At 50.7% G+C, this 17,773-nt stretch overlaps 1 protein-coding gene across 7 annotated transcripts in view; it reads right to left on the bottom strand.

Annotated features, from left to right (window-relative positions):
• Positions 1–17,773, bottom strand: part of IFT140 (intraflagellar transport 140) — a 108,901-nt gene that overhangs the window by 2,099 nt on the left and 89,029 nt on the right. For all 7 annotated transcript variants that reach the window (XM_066382964.1, XM_066382965.1, XM_066382960.1 and 4 more), the window contains exons 19-29: positions 15,170–15,347; positions 14,222–14,412; positions 13,671–13,766; positions 13,189–13,321; positions 12,966–13,109; positions 12,247–12,375; positions 11,918–12,100; positions 8,090–8,296; positions 7,625–7,837; positions 7,386–7,546; positions 5,849–5,990 (exon numbers count right to left, since the gene is read on the bottom strand). In XM_066382964.1, coding sequence (XP_066239061.1) covers positions 5,849–5,990; positions 7,386–7,546; positions 7,625–7,837; positions 8,090–8,296; positions 11,918–12,100; positions 12,247–12,375; positions 12,966–13,109; positions 13,189–13,321; positions 13,671–13,766; positions 14,222–14,412; positions 15,170–15,347 — 1,777 coding nt within the window. The remainder of the gene's footprint in view (positions 1–5,848; positions 5,991–7,385; positions 7,547–7,624; positions 7,838–8,089; positions 8,297–11,917; positions 12,101–12,246; positions 12,376–12,965; positions 13,110–13,188; positions 13,322–13,670; positions 13,767–14,221; positions 14,413–15,169; positions 15,348–17,773) is intronic.

Raw genomic sequence — 17,773 nt, 5'->3', positions numbered from 1 at the left:
AAGCATTGGCCCAAGACGGGGTTGCCAGGTAGATCCTGGCCAGGGCACATGTAGAAGTCCGTCTCACTATCTCTCCTCCTCTCACTTAAAAACAAACAAACAAAAAATAGAATGTGACCAAAATTTCTAGCTTTTAATTCTTCTTTATGAGAAATAATGATCAGATCTTAGTATATCTTAATGCAGATAAAACTTTTAGAGCAATTTTATATTGGACATATAGAACTAAGATAATTAAATGTAAATAAGAAATGAGTATAAAGATAAAATATGGGTTTTGGAGGGCTGGGGGATGGGTGGAGCACAGCCCCCCAGGAGCTGGCAGACCTGAGGGAGAGGACAGCCACACAGGAAGAGGCTCCTGCAGGTATTGACCGTTTGCCAGCTGTGGGCCGGGCGCTGCGCTAGGCGCACAGAACACAGCACTAAGACCACAGCCACCACGCGGGAGCTGTGGGGAGGGTGGCTGGAGCTGCAGCGGGAGACGGGGTCCGGCAGCTAGGGGGTACCTACACTGAGGAGGGGGCAGGGAAGCAGGAGCTGAGGAGGGAGAACCAGGTGGTGTGCCGCTTTGGTGTGCAAGGCTGATTTCTTTAATAAAGAGCAGAAGCAGTTTCTAGAAGGAAGACATGGTCACCAAAGACAGATAGATGAAGGGCAACAAAGAATGTTACTGGACATCCTCACCCCTGAAGATCTTCACTGTGCAACAAACATCAGGAGTCGGTCAGGACTTGACCCTGATGATAGTGCAGTGAGAGCTGAGTGGTGGGCGGAAATGAAGGAAGAAGTTTGGAAGTCAACTAAGAAAGGACCTCGGAGCAGCAACAACGGGTTTTCTTTACCCACCAAGAGGAAACTTGCATATGCTAGACCTTCTAAATTTATGTATCGATTTTAAAAAATTTAGTTACTGCCTGACCAGGCGGTGGCGCAGTGGATAGAGTGTTGGACTGGGATGCCGAGGTCCCAGGTTCGAGACCCCGAGGTTGCCAGCTTGAGTGCGGGCTCATCTGGCTTGAGCAAAATAAAAAATGCTCACCAGCTTAGACCCAAGGTTGCTGGCTCAAGCAAGGGGTTCCTCAGTCTGCTGAAGGCCCGCAGTCAAGGCACATATGAGAAAGCAATCAATGAACAACTAAGGTGTCAAAACGAAAAACTGATGATTGATGCTTCTCATCTCTCTCCATTCCTATCTGTCCCTATCTATCCCTCTCTCTGACTCTCTCTCTCTCTGTCCCTGTAAAGAAAAAAAAAAAAAAACAGTTAAAAAATTTAGTTACTGAATCATATAGGCTTCAAACAAGGATCAAGACAACAAAGAATTTGTTGAAATACTTAAAAGGTGATTTTTCTGTTAATTTTGAGGGAACATTGGTCTGAGCATCTCCGCAGTCCAATTTTGTCTCGATTTCACTGTTTTCTCCTTAAGAGTAGATTTAGGTGGTTTTCTCCCAACAAAAACACGAGTGAATGGACATGGTGGGGGAGCAAAGAGGGAATAAGTGCTCAGATCAGGAAATCTGGGTTTCATGGTGTTGACCTTTCACACCATGGGGGGAGGGGCTGCTGATGAATTCTGGAAATTTCCTGTCAACTTTGGTAACCTTCCCCTGATAAGGCTTTCACCGTTCAGGGGCAACATTCCTGAAACGAACTTGTCAAAGTCGGTTTGTGAGCACTTAGGGGGGGCACTGAGATTCCTTGGGGTCAGTGGAGTCTCACCAGGAAGTATCTGCTGGTAACTCAGCTGGTGGTTGGAGATGCTGCAGGCAGAGCATGTATGTGGGCCCCGCAAAGTCTATATGACGCCCTTTGGAATACAAAGGAAAAATGCAGCCAGGTATAATTCTGTGTTAGTTACTAGAGGATTGTGATGACAAGAATGAGGAGAGAAGCTTCTGGTAATGGCAGAGTAATTCATCTTAGACCAACCCTCCTGCATGCAGTGATAAGCTGGGCAAAACATAAAAGGCACTGGAAAATAACCCTGGGCAGGAAGATACGGGAGGTGACATTTGGAAGAAGGAAGGAGCTCGACGTGAGTTTCTGTCTAATTGGAACTTTTGTCACAGAGAGGCCCCAGAAGCTAAAAGGCACAGTGGGGGGGGGGGGGGGGGAAGGGCACCTAGAAACTCACACTTTTACTGGCTTGAAAACCCAGAATCAGAATTGGGGTCAACCATCCAGCTGGAATGTGAGGAAATGGTGGAAAAGAGAGATTCCCTGAGGGAGAGCCCCCATTCTGAGTGGGGACTGTGCCCTGATCTCTGGTGGACCCTGCGGACTCCATCACTTAACCTAAAACACTTAGCAATGTCTGGAATGCAATAAAAAGTTACCAAGCATGCAAAGAAGCAGGAAAATATGAGCCATAATAAAGAATCAACCAATAAAAACAGACCCAGAGTTGACACAAGAGACAAGGACTTCACAATGGCTTTCATAAAGACACTTCTGCGCTCAGGAAGGTAGAGGAAAGGATAAGCATAATCAAGACTGAGATAGAAGACAAAGGGAAAAGAACCAATTTGGACCCCCAGGGGTGAAAATCACGTCAGATGGAAAACACGGGTGGAAGACGATCAGAGAAGGAAGACTGGCGAACTTGAAGCAATAGCAAAAGCAACGGCCCAGAGTGAGAACCAGAAAACATTCTGTTAAATAGAAGAGATTCAGCTGAGCCAGGGGACAGTATATACAAGCTACTGGAGTTCCAGATGGAGAGGAGAAAGGAACAGAAGAGAACTTCCACAGGCTGAGAGAAAACACTGGCAGATCATAGGTCTGATCAAGGAAATGTACCCAGAACACATGAAGACCACAATCAACAAGAGGAAGACAAACCACCAGTAAAAAGATGGTCAAGGATTTGAGCAGTCACAGAAGGAGATGTGTAGACAGCCACTGAGTCAGTCATTAGTCATTAAGAAAGTGGACATTGAAACCACAATGAGATACCACTATCCACCCACCAGGTGGGCTGAAATAACAGGTTGATTATACCAAATGCTGGTGGAGATGAGGAAACAAACACACTAGCGTGGGTTGTGAGCTCAATTTGTTACTTACATGGAACACCATTTTTATTTGTAAAAAGGACTGAAAGATAAACTGTTTATTCAGACTTGGGTATGTGGCAGACTTTTTCTCAAAAATGAGCAAAGTGAAGCTGTCACTTTAAGGAAAATAGTAACTGACAGTATTTTTGCTAAGGATAAAGTTTGAGCTCTCAAACAAAAAGTTAAGAGTTTCTGAAATCTTAGGTACTGGCCACCATGAGCTGGTCATCATCACCATACTTAAAGACTTTCCTGATGAGATTGGTGGTGATATTAGCAAATAAGATTTTAAAAATATGTATAATGACATTTGCATAACTCAGTGAACCAATATTTTGCAAATGACCAATGTGATTTTACAATGGGCTAAATGTAGTAGAATACAAAAAGTACACTGGTAGGATTTCAGACCTCTCACTGCAACTAACTTTTATAAAATAGCATTTGTTGGTGTAGTATTAAAGAAGATCTACAAATATTTGAGAACGCTGTTAAATACCCCTCTCATTCTTCTTTTTTTTTTACAGAGACAGAGAGAGTCAGACAGACAGGAAGGGAGAGAGATGAGAAGCATCAATTCTTCATTGCAGCACCTTAGTTGTTCATTGATTGCTTTCTCATATGTGCCTTGACTGGGGGGCTACAGCAGAGCAAGTGACCCCTTGCTCAAGCCAGCAACCTTGGGCTTCAAGCCAGCAACCATGGGGTCATGTCTATTATCCCATGCTCAAGCGAGCAACCCCACACTTAAGCTGGTGAGCCTGTGCTGGAGCCGGCAACCTTGGGGTTTCAAACCTGGGTCCCCTGCGTCCCAGTCCGATGCTCTATCCACTGCGCCACCGCCTGGTCAAATACTACCTTCTCATTCTTATCTATATATTGGTGTGAGGCTGAATTTTCTTTATACATTTCAACTAAAACAACCTGTTTTATCAAATTGAATACAGAACCAGAGATTGAGAATCCAGCTGTCTTCTATCAAGTCAGGTATTAAAGAGATTTGCTAAAATGTAAAGCAATGCTACTTTTTCCAGTAAACTTTTTTGTTTTGGAAACTATAGTTTTTTTGTTTTGTTTTTTTTTGTGGCAGAGACAGAGAGAGTCAGAGAGAGGGACAGATAGGGACAGACAGACAGGAAGGGAGAGAGATGAGAAACATCAATTCTTCATTGCGGTTCCTTAGTTGCTCATTGATTGATTTCCCACATGTGCCCTGAACGGGGGGGGGGGGGGGGGGCTACAGCAGATCAAGTGACCCCTTGCTCGAGCCAGCGACCCTGGGTCCAAGCTGGTGAGCCCTGCTCACACCAGATGAGCCCGCGCTCAAGCTGGCGACCTCGGGGTCTCACGCCTGGGTCCTCCACATCCCAGTCAGACGCTCTATCTACTGCGCCACCACCTGGTCAGGCTGGAAAATATAGTTATTTTAAATGAAAATATTTAAGATATAGTAAATTATTTTTAAGTGAATTAACAAATATTTTACAAATTTATTAGTTTTACGCCTAATACAGTAAATATTGGTAGGTAAAATTCACATAAGTAGGGAGCTCAGTAGTTTTCCTAGGGCAAAGGGGTCCTGAGACCAAAATGTTTGAGAACCACTCTGTTAAAATGAATTAGCAGAAACCTTCCACAAAGAAAGCTCCAAGCCCAGGTAGGTTCACTTATTCATTCTATCTATTAAGGGAGAAATGACAGCAGTCTTACATAAACTCTTTCAAAAAGTACAAGAGGTAGGCACACTTCCCAGTGTGTTTGGTAAGACTAGAACAACCCTGATACAAACCATGAAAGAAACACTACAGAAAAAGAAAATAAACATCTGGTAGTTTCTTTTCTTTTCTTTTCTTTTTTGTATTTTTCCGAATTTAGAAGCGGGGAGGCAGTCAGACAGACTCCTGCATGTGCCTGACAGGGATCCACCTGGCATGCCCACCAGGGGGTGATGCTCTACCCATCTGAAGCATTGCTCCGTTGGGGCTGGAGCCGTTCTAGTGCCTGACGCAGAGGCCACAGAGCCATCCTCAGCACCTGGGCCAACTTTGCTCTAATGGAGCCTTGGCTGTGGGAGGGGAAGAGAGAGACAGAGAGAAAGGGGAGGGGGAAGGATAGAGAAGCAGATGGGCGCTTCTCCTGTGTGCCCTGGCTGGGAATCGAACCCAGGACATCCATATGTTGGGCTGACGCTCTACCACTGAGCCAACTGGCCAAGGCAAATATCTGGTAGTTTCTTAAAAAGTTAAATGTTACACTCCCCCTATGACCCAGCAATTCAACACCCAGGCGTCTACTACTAAAGTGTTATCAACTTAAGGGGTAAAGCGGCAGGATGTCTGCACCTTTCAAACTGGCTCCAAAAAATATGCATTTCGTGTATCCAATGTTTTCCAGCCACTGGCCCATGGTTAACCCATTGTATAATCTTCATACAATATCAGGGTGGTTAATTCTTTCATGGACCATCATGACATTTCTGGTGGACCACGGGTGAAAACCACCGGTGTATACAATTGAAAATTAAAAGTATCCACACGAAATAAATAAACATGGCAAAATGTTAAAAACTGGTGAATCTGTAAAGGGTATACTTGGGTTCTAGTATTCTTATAACTTCTCTGTTTGAAATTGTCAAAATAAAAAAAGGATAAAAATAAAAAACAAAAATAAAAACAGGAGAGGCACCTCCTCCCGACTTTCGGTGAGCTCCCCACTCGTGCGAGCTGAGGGCTCAAGGCGGGGTCCCCCCCTGGGAAGCTGGGCCGCCCATTTTGCCGAACCCTCACCATCTGGAACTCCCCCATCTGCAGGCAGTGCTCCACCAGGAAGCCATAGACATCCCCGACGCGAATGGTGGTGTCCAGGTCCGGCTCCTCCAGGAGCAGCTCGCACTGTCTGACCGACTCCTTGGGGTCCTCTCTGTGTGTCCTGCCGAGAGCAGAGAGAGCCTGAGCCTGAACCCAGAACTCGGACTGGGTGTCAGAGGTCAGAGCAGGCCCTCTGCCCCAAGAAAGAGCTCACAGAAACCGAGGGACAAATCTTTGTGAAGGTAATTCTTGTGACTTAAAATAATTCATGAATGAGTTAATTCATAAAATCATTCATTCATTCAACAAGAACGTACTGTACTGACTGCTCAGAGTGCCAGTACTGTGTCAGCAAAGGTCTGTCAATCCTGGTCCCTGCCCAGGAACAGCACAGAGCAGGACAGCGTGCTGCAGAGGGACTCGGGGGGCCGAGGCGGCTGGGCAGGGAATTGGCATGAACAGAGCTTTGTGCGGTGACACGTACTGGGTGTGTTGCAGGGCAGTGAGTGGTATGTGAGTGAGGGCAGGACCAGGAGGGCCTTGCCGAGAACTTGGCTCAGGGCAGTTGGCTGGAGCCACTAGGGACTCAACTCCCACTTCAGAAGGACCAGCTGGCCCATTACTGCCGGGCCCTGACTTGGCCACTCCCGGCTGACCCTTTCTCTGGCCCTCAGGAGTCCCTCCACTCCGTCCACAATGCCCTGCCCCATGGCTGCACGGACCTTGCTGCCCAATCTCCTCCCTTCCCCTCCTGTATCCCAGGCTCAGCAGACATCCCAGAACTTACACATCTGAATGCAGAGTACCCTTTCAAGAGCCCCACTTTGCAAAACAGTGCTCAAAATATGTTTGGAATTCTTTCAAAAGCCTGTTCTCAGATAAGGATAATGCTTTCACTGGTTTCGGCGGAAGCTGAGCTGCTGCCTACACAGCGGGCTCTCGGAAAAGCTGGACGAGTTGCCAATAAATATAAAACCGGTGTCATGTAAAAATTTAGATTTGTGGCCTCTCCTAAATGCGCTGCCGGAGCCTCTCTCTGACAGGCTCTGAGCTGTGCCTGTGGGGGCGGGGCATGGTGTGAGCACCAGAGTCCCCGCCCCCCCTCCGCCGAAACCACCCACTCTGCCCCTGCGCACAGACAATCAGTCCAGGCTCCCTCAGACGCTCTGTTCGGACACAAAACTGTCATTCCTCCCCATCAGATTTGTCTCCTCTCAATGGTCTCTGGCTGTTTCTGGAACAATCTTTCCGAGAATGTGCCCACGTTTTAAGGGGACTCCCCCAAGAGGAGCTCAGACAGGAACAAAACAACAGCAACATCCTGAGTGCTTCTGTCTAGGTGTCCCGGGAGGCCCTTTGAAGAATGTATTGGAAATGGAACCTGGGTCTGGTCCCTGGCAGTGATGGGGAACCAGAGAGTCACAAAGCCCAAGCAGGGGCCTGGGGGGCTCCACAGGGCTTCCCTGGGGCCCAAGGCGCAGTGCAGCCTGCCCCCCACCGTCCCGTGGGGACGCACCTGCGGGCCTGAATGAACCGCTTCACCAGGGTCATCTTGCTCTGGAGCTGTGCCAACTTGGTCTCCTGGTCCAGGGGGCTCTTGGCCTTGGCCAGGCACTTGTAGGCCTCAGTTAGCGCCCCATGAGCCTTGTCATAGTTCTGGTACTCATTGATCTCCACCTGAGCAGACAAGACTATCAGGACCCATGGGCCAATGACCTGGCCTGGGGCCCCCAGAACTTCAAGGCAGGGCTGTACCTGGGCACAGGCATCGTAAAAAGCAGCCAGCAGGTCCAGGGCCCGCGCCTTGGTGTAGAAGCTGATGATGTTCTTCATGGTCTCTGGCTCCTTCCGCCAGTCCAGGGATTGTAGGTAGTTGGCAGCCATGATGTAGATTTCCCTCTGCTTGGAGACACCCGCGAAGAACACAATCTTCTCCGTGTCCCCAGACTTGAGCAGTGCTTTCATGGCCTAGACAGAGAAGGAGGGAGGGGCCAGGCTAGCAGCTCTCGGAGCATGTCACGTCACTGGCCCGATACAGCAGATGCTGCCTGCTGGGCCCATGACAGGACTGGGCTCGGGGCTCCTGGTTCCCTCAGACACCCCCTCAGGAACCGGGCTGGAAAAGCTCACCCGACAGGGGTGTACTCAGGCAAACGGAAAAACCACGCCCTGGGCACGTGTTCCCGCGGGGCCCCGCAAGCAGCGCCACTGCCCGCTCACCTTGAGCTTGTTGCCGGCCTGCGTGTACTTCTTAGTCGCCAGGTGGTAGCTGCCCTGGCGCATGCAGCAGTGGGCAATCTGTTCCAGCAGCTCACACCGCGACTCCTCGGACAGGTCTGTGCAGTCCTTGGGCACTGTCATCTTTTCGGCCATCTCCTCGGTGATGGTCATATTCTGCTCCAGGCAAAGCTGCAGGGCTTCCTGATACTGGGAAGGGGCCACTGGCACTGAGTGGGGCAGTTACCCTCCTGCCCACCACCTTCCCAGAGGAAGCCAGGGCCAGGCTCAGGGGTGGCGCATGGCTTTCTCTTATGCTAGTGACATTCTGGAATACAGCAAAGGAAATGTGGAGCTCAGGAAGAATCTTATATTTGTTGTGGGTAAAAAAAAGAAAAACCAGAAATTAATTGTCTTCTATAACTCTTTTTGAAAGTTTTAAATTGAGGGGTTTAATTAATTTTATTTAAAAATTTAAGAAAAATTTATATTTTCTACTTAAGAATATGTTTTGGGGCTGTGGCTAGTTTGCTCAGTGGAGAGAGTGTCGGTCTGGCGTATGGACATCCCAGGTTTGATTTCTGGTCAGGGCACACAGGAGAAGCGACCATCTGTGTCTCTTCCCCTCGCTCTCCCCCCTTTCCCTCTGCCCCTCTACAGCCAGTGGCCCATTTGGTTCAAGCATCCATTGGCCTCAGGCACTAAAGATAGCTCAGTCAATTTAAGCATCAGCCCCAAATGGGGGTTGTATATAGGAGTCTATCTCCCCTCCTCTCACTTAAAAATTTAAAAATTAAAAATTAAACAGAATATATCTTGGGATAAAAAACAATTATGTCTTGGAGATGATTCCATCTCAGTATAAGAGGAACTCTCTCTTCTTTTGACTCCTGCACAGTATTCCACTCTACCGAGAACTACTGCTTACATAACTCGTCTTGCTGACACAGAGGTGGGCCATCTTTTGCTGGTACAGCCCTGGTGCTTATGCCATTCTCCCTTGTTAAAAATGTATTGTTAGGATAATTAGGACAGGAAGTGCTGGGTCAGAGAGATGTATTTCACTCATGACAGGCACTACCTGCTATACTCCAACCCACAGCCTGAGTATATTTCCCATGACAACCTAGAGGGTTTTCCAACCTTTCACCTTTACTAGCCTAATTCATGAAAAATGGAATCTCTTTGAGTTCTGATCTGTATTTCTCTTATTATGAGTGATTCTGAGTAACTGTCTATATTTGTTTTCTCCTTTGGAGTTTTTGGTAACTTTCTTATTGGTTTATAGGAACTCTATACATATTTAGAAAATTAGTTTTTAGGGATATAGGTAGAATATCTTTGCTGTTTATGGTGTGTTTTTTCCATGTGCTATTAAAAAATATTGATTTTAGAGAGAAAGAAACATCAGTTTGTTGTCCCACTCACCCATGCACCCACCGGTTGATTCCTGTATTGATTCTTGTATGTGCCCTGACCAGGGATTGAACCCACAACACTGGCACATTGGGACGACACTCCAACCAATGCAGCTACCCAGCCAGGACTCCATGTGCTATTTTTAAATTTGTATTTGGTTGAATTGATCAGTCTTTCCCACTATGGCTTTTGGGTTTAAATAATTGAAAATGCCTTCTCTCCTTGAAGACCGCATAAAATGGCCCCTTCTGGCTTCTGATGGAACTACTGCTATTTTCCTGACACGCTTAAATTGTCCAGCCACCAGGAATGGACTCGGACACAGGAGATGAGTAGGATTTAACTTTATTTTTCCTAGCGACTACTTGGTTGTATCAACCCCTTTTATTGAACAGCTCATCTTTCCTCCACTGTTGTGGATGCTCCTGTATCTCATACAAAGGTCCAGACACATATGGCTCTACTTCTGGGTGTTCCAATATTGTCCAGTGATCTGCAGGCCCAATCAAGCGCCAGACCCCAATTATTCGAGCTTTGCTATACTTTATGATCTGGAAGGTTTAGTCACCTCTTATTAGTCTTTATTTTCCAGATATTTCCTGGCTATTTAGGTTTATCTGCTTCTCACTGTGACACTATAGGATCCATTTATCTTGCTAGAGAAAGCCTTATGGTGCTTTTTCCTGGGGTCAGATTAAGTCTGAGACCTCCTTAGGGGGGATCAGATGAACATCTATTGGGGCTTTCCAACCAAGAACACATGGATGCCTTTTCATTTGTTCAAGAATGTCTTTTTTTTTTTTTTTTTTTTGTATTTTTCTGAAGCTGGAAACGGGGAGAGACAGTCAGATAGACTCCCGCATGCGCCTGACCAGGATCCACCTGGCACGCCCACCAGGGGCAACGCTCTGCCCACCAGGGGGCGATGCTCTGCCCCTCCGGGGTGTTGCTCTGCCGCAACCAGAGCCACTCTAGCGCCTGGGGCAGAGGCCAAGGAGCCATCCCCAGCGCTCGGGCCATCTTTGCTCCAATGGAGCCTCGGCTGCGGGAGGGGAAGAGAGAGACAGAGAGGAAGGAGGGGGGGGGGTGGAGAAGCAAATGGGCGCTTCTCCTATGTGCCCTGGCTGGGAATTGAACCCGGGTCCCCCGCACGCTAGGCCGACGCTCTACCGCCGAGCCAACTGGCCAGGGCCAAGAATGTCTTGATCACTCTGTAATGAGAGACAAAACCGCATCATTCTGGCTGCAGGAAGAAAGGACTTTTAATTGGGTAGGCTAATTTCATATGATTAACAAATTTCTATATCTGCATTCAGTTTCTATCAAGGGGAATTTTTCTACTTAAGAAAGATTAGCGCACGTACCCACGAGGATAGCTACTATCAATTTTCTACCAACTAGAAAATAACAAGTGTTGGTGAAGATGTGGAGGAACTGGGACCCTGGTGCACTATTGGTGGGAATGTAAAATGGTGCGGCCATTGTGGAAAACAGCCTGGCAATTCCATTTCTGGGTAAATAACCCAAAGGAATTGCAAGAGGGGTCCTGCAGAGATATTTGTACATCGATGTTCATAGCAACATTATTCACAATAGTCACAAAGTGGAAATAACCCAAGTGTCCATCTGTGGATGAAATGATAGGCAAAATGTGGACTATTATTCATTCTTAAATAGGAAGGAAATTCTGAAGTATGCTACGGCATGGATAAACCTTGAGACATTATGCTCAGTGAAATACGCCAGTCACGATAGGACAAAAGCCGATGATCCCACTTCTGTGAGGTCCATAGAGCAGTGAAAGTCGTAGACAGAAAGTCAAATGGAGGGTGCCGGGCTGGGGGGTTGTTGTTGTTTAATGGGGACAAGATGAAAAGAGTTCTGGAGATCAGTTAGTTGCATAAAAATGTGCCTGACCTGTGGTGGCGCAGTGAGTAAAGTGTCGACCTGGAACGCTGAGGTCCCGGTTCAAAACCCTGGGCTTGCCTGGTCATGGCACATATAGGAGTTGATGCTTCCTGCTCCTCCCCCCTTCTCTCTCTCTCTCTTTCTCTCCCCTCTCTAAAATGAATAAAATCTTTTAAGAAAATGTGAATGTACTTAATGCTACACTTAAAAAACAGCTATGTGTACTTATCACACACACAAAGTGAGTGGAACTCCCTGGTTATAATTTGAAGACATAGGTGAAATGGGCAGTGAGTCCACACTCAGTTAGGCTTGCAAGGGGGTGCTATGCCAGGTGATAGCTTGCTCACAGACCCTCCACCCAGGCAGGCTGCAGCCAGACTTCCTCATAAAATTGTAATCATGAGGGACAGCGAAGCCGCATTCGCTGCGTTTGCGGAAACAGCGACCCTGGGGCTTCAGTGCCCGAGTGTGTGCCTGGCGGGGACTGCACGGACGCCGTACCTTCTTGGCGGCCAGCAGCAGCTCCAATGCCTTCTCATACTGATGGTGCTCAAGGAAGAAGTCTGAGCAGCGGGCCAGCAGGGCAGGGTCCGACTTCTCATCCAGGTCCTCTGCGATAAGCTGCAGGGCCACAAACTGCTGCGTGGCAAAAGCCAGCTCCAGGGCCTTGGAGAAGTGGCCAGCCTGTGGAAGCAGGAGAGCTCTGAGCAGCTGCCCGGATCCTGGGTCCCAGTACCGCTTAAGTGGCCCCCTCACACATAGGCACGTGCCCCTGGTCCCAGGGAGCCTTGACTGTAGCCGTCAGGACCCGGGCAGGGCCAGCTCCTCACCTTGTGGTACAGCATGACCGCCCTGTCCATCTGCTCGCCCTTCTCCTCATAGTAGCGTGCTGCCTCAATCATGTCCTCGGGGGAGCTCAGCAGGGCCAAGTTCATGAGCTGGTCGTCCATGCCACTCTCCTGCAGGAAGGGACAGTGCTCAGTAGTTTCTGCTCAGGTCTGTGAATGATGCCAGGGGGGCAACCTCCTGTTTGACATGCCCCAATGCACACGATCATGGTTTCCAACGAGTGTCGTAATGTATTACTGGGTTTGGGTACCAAGATTCTCATGGGTCCCTGCTTTTCCCTACTACACAGAACATTGTAGTAGCTTACACGAAGGCTTTCCACATTTTGGATTTTTTAGAAGTGAGGCCCTGGAATGTTTTTATGGAGGCCCATGGAATGTTTTTATGGATGTAGGACGTCCAGTAGCTTCCTCTGAAAGGCCTACTGTTTACAAGGCCATAAGTGATAACCCAGCCTCAGTGCGGGTTCAGGAGCCTTGGGCAGCTCACTGTGACAACTCCTTGAACAGGAGGGGGGAGGAGGGGCAGAGGGCCCAGGTGGGAGATGTGCTGCTCACGGTCCAGTTCTCTAATTTCCTGTTTAGAACTCTCTTAATAGATGGTGGGAACAGGGATGAAGCACCGTTTCCCCTCCTGGGTTTAACCCAGAGGTGGCACGCTTCCAGCTCCTGCAGCGTGTGTGGGGCACGCGACCACCTACCTTGCACAGACGAATGGCATTGTTGAAGGCCTGGGCCCGCGCGTAGAAGTGCACCGCCTGCTTCACCTCATCCTGGCTTTCATACTGCCGGGCCAGGTGGTAGGATGCAGCCCAGTTTCCAGTCTCGTTGGCTATTTCAGCAGCCTAGAAAAACAGCAGAGAGACCCGGGGGGCTGACTCCAGCTCACTGCCGCCATAGGGCCGACTCCCGGAAAGCGCTTACCTTCTGAATGTTGCCCTGGTAGCAATGAATGCGGACCAGGGAGAGGTAGTCCTGTGCCAGCTCGTAGTAGTGCAGCGCGGCCTCCATCTCCGCCTGGCTCTCCAGGTACTGGGCCCACCACCTCCACAGCGTTCTGCAAGGAGCCCGCAAGTTATCCCTCAGGTCCTCTTGCCCACTGGGAGTGAGCCCCGGGTCCCCAACACCACCCCGAGAGTGTACTTCCCGTGACCAGCAGTCCAGAGATGTGGAAGCTGGGTGGACAAGACTGAGGTCCCAGGGGTCTGAAGGAACCCTGTCCAGAGGGAAATCACTACCCCCCTTCATTCCCAGCACCCTATGGCCTGGCTCTAGGGGACCAACAGGATGCTTCATGCTCTCATATGTAAAGCTCCGAAAGGTTCCTGAGCAGCCCCCACCTCGGCCCCCATATGCAAACCCAGCCTCCACTTGCCACAGCCCGTTGCCCAGCGGGGGACACTCACTTGTCATTCATCCTAATGATGTAGAGCTCTAGGGACTGCAGGTCCTCTGACAGCATCCTGGGCACCTCGAAGCGGTGGGTGTCTGACTTCTCATAGCTGCAAGAGGAGAGAAGGAGCGGCTAGTGTCTCAGCCTGTGTGAGTGCGTGGGAACAGGCCGGAGGCTTGCTCCCCGCCTACAGCTCTGTGGCCCACAGACCTGCTGTCAAGGGGCAGCGGGCCTTCCTTGCTGCTCGCGGGCTTGCCCTGGGGAGGGCTCAGTGTGGGTAGCACCACGCTGGACTGCAGCTACAGCAACACCACCAGCTGACCCCAGGTCTCTTAACGTGACCAGAACCCGGAGGCAGGGTGAAGCAGTGGCCTTGTCTCCGAGGGTCTCCTAAAGCAACAATTATAAATCTCCCTGAAAGACACCCACCGAGAAGGTCACCATGGGCCCTAAGGAGGTGCCTCAGCCTAGAATCTTCCTCTGAGAACCTCTATGGCCACCTCACTGGGGCAGAGAAAAAAGCAAGAGGCAACCAAAGGCCTGTCCCGAGAGGCCCTCGCTCACTAGCTGAGGGCCAGGCTGCAGTCGGCGCTGGCCTCCAGGTGCTTGGCGTAGTTGTAGTAGGTGGTGCGCAGGTGGACACGGTCGTGGACCTCGGCGACTTCTATGGCTTTCTGCCACTGGCCAGAGGCCTGGTAGAACTTGTTGAGAAGGTCGTAGCGCTTGCATTTCTTGTACAGTTCCTCGGCCTCCTCCTGAAGAAGACAAGCACGTCTGCGCTGTCACTGCTCTGGCCACCACGTGACCCACTGAAGATGCTGTCTGCGCCATCAACAGCCTGAGACAAAACTCTAACACACTGAGGACAGATGGACATTTGAGGCTGTGTTCTGAGACGTACAAGATGAATGCCACATGTCAATGCAGCGTCCCTGTCCCCAGGAAGGCCTGACCCCCCCCAGGCCTGCCACTAGTAGGGATGTCCTGCATGCTGTGAGGGAGAGGACTCTGCCTGCAGCAACGCCCTCAGAGAAGCTGGCTGCACCCCCCAGACCAGGGGCCACGGGCTCACCCCTCAGTTGTGCTCAGCTCCTCTATGTGGCAGACACATGGGTGCCCGTGGCCCTCCCCCGAGAGGGTCTGACCCCTACAGTCCCCACATGGCTACAGGCCATTGGAGCCCACCCTGCTGGGCGACTCAGTTTCTGTCTCCTGCGTTCTATCAGCCCCTCTGAACATGCAGGAGACAGGGAGGAGACCTGGCGGAGGGGAGAGAGGCCTTGCTCCCCTTTTTGGCTTAAGCTAGCTTAAGACTGTTTGTGTTCCCTGCAATCAAATGGCCCAGACAAGAATACACCATGGCCTGCCCTCTGAGGTCAGCCGAGCAGGCCCCGGGGAAAGCCAGCAATGGACCTGCCTCCTCAGCCAGAGCCTCTGCCCCAGAGCCCCGCTGGCAAAGGAGCAAGGAGCGTCCTCTCGGCGGCAGGCCCATCCGTCCGCTGCCTGACTCACCAGCATGCCCAGCTGTATGGCCAGCACAGCCACGTGGGCCTCCAGCTCTGGTTCCTGCTCAGCCTCTCGCAGTGCTCGGGCTCCGCGGGCGTGTCCCATGTTACCCAGGCACACCTTGGCGACGTCCAGCCGCTGGGTCTTCACACACACACGGGCCATGTTCTCCCAGACGGCCTGGCTGCAACAGAGGACATGGCAACTTCATTAGTTTCCAGCCCCCAATCTCAGGTCCCATCTCGACCAATGCCACAGTGCACAGGGTACCTAGGAGAACATGCATGGTCAACAAGAAGGGAGACATATGGGAGTCGAATGGGCTCTACCCAGAGAAAACATGGCGACCCAGGGGCCACACACTTCCCAGAATAAAACATGTGTTCCCTGAGTCCCATGGCTAGTGCACCACCTCTCATGGCACCTGCTTCCGAGGGTTCTTGGGACCCCTGCTTCTTATAACAGCTTCCCCGGCACAGCCCTGGGTTCCTGCACTTCCCCTGCAGGTGACTGGAGCACAGAGTCCCACTGAGAGAAGGGCCTTCTGCACAGGTTGACAAATGCCCACTTTTCTTTCCTGTCTCGTTAGATCCATCTGCTCAGCAAACACTGGTTTCTCTTTGCCGTACCCCACCACACCCACAGTGGGGTCAAGGACGTTCCCTCCTGTCTCCTGTCCCAGAGCTGAGTTTAGGCAAGGGTCCGGGGGCCACAGAGCAAGCTGAAGAGTGGAACAGAAGAGCTGTCCCTGCGGGTCCCCGGGACTCTGGCACTCCTTGCCCATGCCCATGGTCCTGTACTGTTGTCAGGGCACACAGCAGGACGTACCTCATCAAAAGGTTGGGGGTACAGGTTCTTCCTATTAATTTCAAATTTCTAGAGTGTTCACTCCCACTGACACTGACCTAGGGCTCCTACCCAACTCTATGGCAGGTCCCAGGCTGAATGTGAGGCTGGAAACAATCTCAGACCCTGGACAGCCACCCTCCAGGGATGATGAAGCTACACAACACTCAAGTGTCCTCAAAGGGCTGCCTGGGTCCACTGGCTCTGGACCTGCCCACCCTGGTCTCAGACCCAGGCCTCTTCCAAACATACACCTTGGTGTGAGCTCTACCCACGAAGGCAAAGGAAACAAATGTGTTCACTGCATCCTCTCCTATGAAACCTGCAGCCCACGCATACATGCATGTGCTCACATACAGTGTACCTGCATACCCATGTACACGCAACGCACCTGGGCACTCAGGCACAGGTACAACCACACACACACACACACACACACACACACACACACTCATGCACAAGGCCCTCAGGCTCCTCCCTGGAGTCCCCAGCTGCTCCTCTGAGGCTCTCCCTTCAGACGAAGCCTGGCCTCAGCTAGGGCAGGTAGGCGGGGCAGCTGCTTCCCACCTGGCCTCAGCTGAGCAGAACAGGGACTTGGGGAACTCACTCATAGACCGAGGACAGGCTGCCTCCGAGAGGCACAGCCCCGGTCCCGGTGAGGGAGAGGTCCTCCGGATGCATGCGGGGCCTAGCTTGCAGCTGCACTTGGACATCACCGCAGCACTGCTTGCCCAGGTGTGCAGGGCGGAGCTGCGGCCCCCTAGGCTGCTGGGGTTTTAAGGCTTCTGCTCTCTCAGAACCTGTTTGTCTGACTTCCAAAGGAGAGGAGTGGTGTTGCATGGTGGCTCTGAGGCATTGAAAGGTCTACCAATGGCTCGTGTCCAGAAACTACTTACTTGCCTGTGCTCCTCAGTGCTGTGAGAAGCCCCCGTGTGAGGTTATCAAAGGGGATTGAGCCCCAGCAGGCCTCTCCCACCAGGCTGGCTCTAGAAATGACAGCTAGTAAGAGCAGAGACCTGGGTCAAATCTGGAACCTCAGACACCATTCTCCCCCACAGCTTCTAGTCAATTCTATATAACTTACTCGCTTTCTACCTGCAGAACTGATACAAAGTTGTCACTGCCCCTCAGAGGCTTCGCATTCCCCATTAAACATGCCTGGTGCCTTCAAGGTGCAGCCCAGAGTAGGCGCGGGCAGTGCTGGCTGCTGGGCAGTGGTCTGGGGTTGGAACTCCTCAGCCTTCCCAGGCCCGCTGGGCAATAGGCTGGTTAGACGGAGGGCCTTTTAGGCTCCTTTTCCAAAAATGTTCACACAATTGGAACCTTCTTTAAAATATTCTGTGTTGCCTGGCCTGTGGTGGTGCATGGACGGAGCATTGACCTGGGTGCTGAGGTTGCCAGTTCGGAACCCTGGGCTTGCCTGGTCAGGGCAGATACAAGAGGCAACTGCTGCGAGTTGATGATTCTAGCTCCCCCCACCATTTTTCTCTCTCTCCTCTAAAATCAGTAAATAAAATATATATTTTTGTTGTTGTTGGATTTTTTTTTGTATTTTTCTGAAGTTGGAAACGGGGAGGCAGTCAGACAGACTCCCGCATGTGCCCGACCGGGATCCACCTGGCACGCCCACCAGGGGGCGATGCTCTGCCCATCTGGGGTGTCGCTCTGTTGCGACCAGGGCCATTCTAGCGCCTGAGGCAGAGGCCATGGAGCCATCCTCAGCGCCTGGGCCAACTTTGCTCCAATGGAGCCTTGGCTGCGGGA

The sequence above is a fragment of the Saccopteryx leptura genome, chromosome 4 (assembly GCF_036850995.1).
Source record: "Saccopteryx leptura isolate mSacLep1 chromosome 4, mSacLep1_pri_phased_curated, whole genome shotgun sequence".
Taxonomy (NCBI): Eukaryota; Metazoa; Chordata; class Mammalia; order Chiroptera; family Emballonuridae; genus Saccopteryx; species Saccopteryx leptura.
The sequence above is the reverse complement of the archived record's forward strand: the minus strand, read 5'-3'. Positions and strand labels throughout refer to the sequence as shown.